Source organism: Austrofundulus limnaeus, unplaced genomic scaffold, assembly GCF_001266775.1.
Source record: "Austrofundulus limnaeus strain Quisiro unplaced genomic scaffold, Austrofundulus_limnaeus-1.0 Scaffold719, whole genome shotgun sequence".
NCBI classification, from domain to species: Eukaryota; Metazoa; Chordata; class Actinopteri; order Cyprinodontiformes; family Rivulidae; genus Austrofundulus; species Austrofundulus limnaeus.
The window spans coordinates 118,542-122,197 of record NW_013953121.1 but is presented as its reverse complement, the minus strand read 5'-3'; the positions used below and the strand labels follow the sequence as shown (position 1 = coordinate 122,197).

Sequence of the window (3,656 nt, the reverse complement as noted above, 5' to 3'; positions counted from 1 at the left end):
TTCCAGTGAAATATATTTATGTTTGTGGTTGTAATGTGACAAAATATGGAAAAGTTCAAGGGGTATGAATACTTTTGCAAACCACTGTAACTGGTGGGTACATCTGTTACAGTGATTTTCTCTTTACCCCCAGTGGACATTAAACACAGGAAATCCAATTCATCATATTATGTGCTGTAAATAAAATGTTGTTTGCCATGCTTCCTGTTTGTTTAACCAGATAACACTTCATGTTTAATCTACAGAATTTATCTTTATTCTAAAACACATTTTAGTGCAAAATAAACCCCAGATTTGGATGATCAAAATTTATTTGTGTTGTATTTATTTAAAAAAAGGAGAAAAAAAACCACAAAAAAATCAAGTTAATGACCAAAGTTTAAAATCAACAAATGACAACATTTTGGAGAAATAATTTGAATTTGGATCATTTGTAAGAAAAACCTTTCTACAAACCTCAAGTTTTTCTGTGACTGTGGAGATTACAGACACATGTCTAGAGCTCTGGAAAAACAAGCATGAAGAACTTCAATCATATTACACCCATAAGTTTGCATTTAATTTAGGCTATTTAAATATCTCTTAACTCCCTGACTCCTGCTTTATGGTCCGCTGACTGTCTGCTACACAAACCAAAACTATGGCACAGAGAGCTCAGTTTATGGCATTTTACAGTCCTGGTGATAGCATGTTTTGTAACAATAATAAGTAATGAATGATACTGCTAAGACTGACATGTAGGTGGTGGACATTAGCTTTCCTGCATGGAGCAGAGATTTAAGCTTGTTTTTGATAAATAAAATAAGATACAAGTAGATGCAAGTTAACATGAGAATGAACTGAGTTATAGTACTTTGAAAATAATATGAACTTCCACATTTTGTCTGTTTACAACCATAAAAGGTTCAGGTGAGCCAAACGACCACCAATAAATCTGCTTTCTATCTGTGGTCAGAGGGAAAAGACGGCACAATTAGATGCAACAAAAAAACAATAATAAAAGACAAACATGATTTGACCTGAACTTCTCACACATCAACACATCTTTTTAACACGTCTGGGTTTGTGTGTCCAGAGAAGACTTATTAGGCCAATCTGAGCATGAAAGAAGCTCCGACATTTTGAACAAGTGTCAGCAGCTTCTGTTAGGGTTGTTGCCACTCTCCTTCTAGACTCGAGTCATACTGTCTCAACATCTTCTGCACCCTTGTAGCTGCGTGTCACTCTGCTCGATATACTAGGCTTTTCCATGCTCTGCAAACTACTGCTGAACATCAGGACTTGCCTGCGACTTAGTTAAAACCGAGGAGAGCTTGTACAGCACACTCTCATTGCAGGACATTTGAGTCCAGTAGCAAGAAATGGACGAGACAGTTGGAGATGAATCAGCATGCAGGATTTGTTAGAACCTTTCCAAGATTGGGGTCAGGAACCACCTCAGAGGCTCCGCTCTGATATTTCTGTCAGGGTTCTTTCCCTAATGCCTGGTTTATACTTCAACAAGATGTGAAATATCATAATTTCTACCACAGCACTCCCACCGTGGCACGCATTGTGCATAGCTAAACATATAAACAATACCACAAGATAGATGGCTGTTTTTTTATTCAATGTATCAGATTCATGTCATTGGACGAAGAGGAAAAAATGTTCTTGTGTTTAACGGCAGAAATGAAAAGAAGGCGTGGACATTGGTGGCATGTTTGTGTGCTCAACAGGACCAGATGAGTTGGTCCTCGAAGCTGTCCAGCTTGTTAATTTTATAACCAGCTTCTGGGAGCAGACAATTTCAGCTAAATTACATGTAGAGCAGAGCTATTCAACTGGTGGCCCGTGGGCCACCAGCCTGCGAGTGACCAAAGTTCGGCCCGCCAATTGCTTCATTCATCTCTTAAGCCCAAACCCCTGGTTTTCTACTTTAATTACTCTAAGTTCTTTTAGTTAAACATAGACAAGTTTGGTATCTACAGAAATGTCAGGATCTTGGCAAGAAGCTGGTAAAACAACAAGCTGTTGAAGATAAAACAACGAAAGTGAAAATAAAATTGGTTAATATTTTTGAAAAAATCAGAGATGTCAAAATTATATTTGTGTTAAATAGGAGGGATAATGTGTTATTTTTAGTTTTKATATWGTTTTATTATCACTACTTTTATTACATAGGGTTCTGTATTTTGTATTTATGATTAAATAAAAAATAAATAAACTGTTTCAAAGGTAACAGACACTTGGTTTATTCACATAATGATTGTAATTGATGTATGTTCGGCCATTTAGCTGTTGGCCTGCAGTAACTGTGGCCCCCGGAGCAATTTAGTTGAATAGCCCTGATGTAGAGGGATGCGCTGCTCTGCAAAAATCAACAAGCCCACAAAGTTCTGAGCAATCATAGTATACAAATCGCACTGGTCTGCAGGATAGTATAGAGCTGTGACTGGGAGTAACATTCAAGATATTACCTTAACTTTATCAGATATGTTTTCTTCCCACACACCCAAAAAAACATCTGACAGTTCATTAAACAATCATATAAATACAAACAGATAAAAGGGAGAGAAATAATGAAAGTTTTTCTGAGAATGAACCCAGTATATGGTTGGAAGACAACAAAAGACATGTTACTTTGGACTTCTGATCAACACAACGTAATGTGTCAGAGCTAATTAAACCATAACTGATAAACATTTATTTACAGGTTGTCAACAGCGTGAAGATAAATGAGCACGAAGCACAATGATGGGCAGCTGAAGGATTTCAACAGCCTGCAGCACCTGCACGTGAACTTTTTCCCTCTCCTTGTTCGCTCAGTTAAGGAAAGGCATGAAGTTAATGGGTGAAGTTAAAGTGGTGCTTAAACAAGAGAGACTGCACATAAGTTATTACCAAACTTAAAAAGGTCTGGTCCTAAAACTGCTAATAAAATATCAAGTCTTTTTGTGAAATTTGTAAAAAAAAAATCCTACATTATTAAACAAGTGTTCAGATAAAAATAAAACTTCAGTGCAGTCTCTCCTTGTCTCTTCTTCCATCGTTAATGGGAAGAACATGCAGTAAGCTGCAACATTCTACATGCAGATGAACATTAAAACAGCACCAGTATGTTGTAGGCTTACCTTTGCTTTGTAATGCACCAGAGAGGCAACAATAATTGTTGCCAGACCGAGAGCTATGAAGATGTACTGCATGTACTCCATCACAGCAGGCAGAACAACCAGGTTAGTGTGGAATGTGGTGAGGGCTGGCCCATCTATATACCCTTTCTGTGATGGGGCAACAAACAAAGTCAATTCATAAAACTTAAAAGGGACAAAATACAAAACTATGTTCAGTCCTCAGAGAGATTGAATGAAACATGTAAATTAAGATTTTGTTCCAATTGAACAACTCTGAACAGCTCTGTGCAGACAAAGATTTAATAATAAACAAATATTGCCAATGGAAAAAAACAATAACATTAAACAGCCATCTTCCAACCTGTTCTGCCGCTAGAAATAAGTTACTTTTTCCTCTCTCCTTTCCTCCTGCTTCGCAGCAGGCGCTTTCATGTCCGCATATGACGCCCCCCGCGGGTGGAAGTTGTATGGACTTTTTGCCAAATTTATGGACTTTTAGGGCTCTTTATACAGGTAAACGTCCAAAGAGGTTGACATGTATGC

At 37.5% G+C, this 3,656-nt stretch overlaps 1 protein-coding gene across 5 annotated transcripts in view; it reads right to left on the bottom strand.

Moving 5' to 3' along the window:
• Window positions 1-3,656, bottom strand: part of scarb1 (scavenger receptor class B, member 1) — a 37,054-nt gene that overhangs the window by 6,663 nt on the left and 26,735 nt on the right. For 2 of the 5 annotated variants that reach the window (XR_001312028.1, XR_001312027.1), the window contains exons 11-13: window positions 3,114-3,260; window positions 457-504; window positions 90-259 (exon numbers count right to left, since the gene is read on the bottom strand). Coding sequence is in view for 3 of the 5 variants with exons in the window: in XM_014028123.1 (XP_013883577.1) it covers window positions 140-259; window positions 457-504; window positions 3,114-3,260 (315 nt within the window). In the remaining 2 variants the exon portion in view is untranslated. Of the gene's footprint in view, window positions 1-75; window positions 260-456; window positions 505-3,113; window positions 3,261-3,656 lie in introns of those variants that run through there. The other 3 variants (XM_014028123.1, XM_014028125.1, XM_014028124.1) reach the window with 3 other exon arrangements.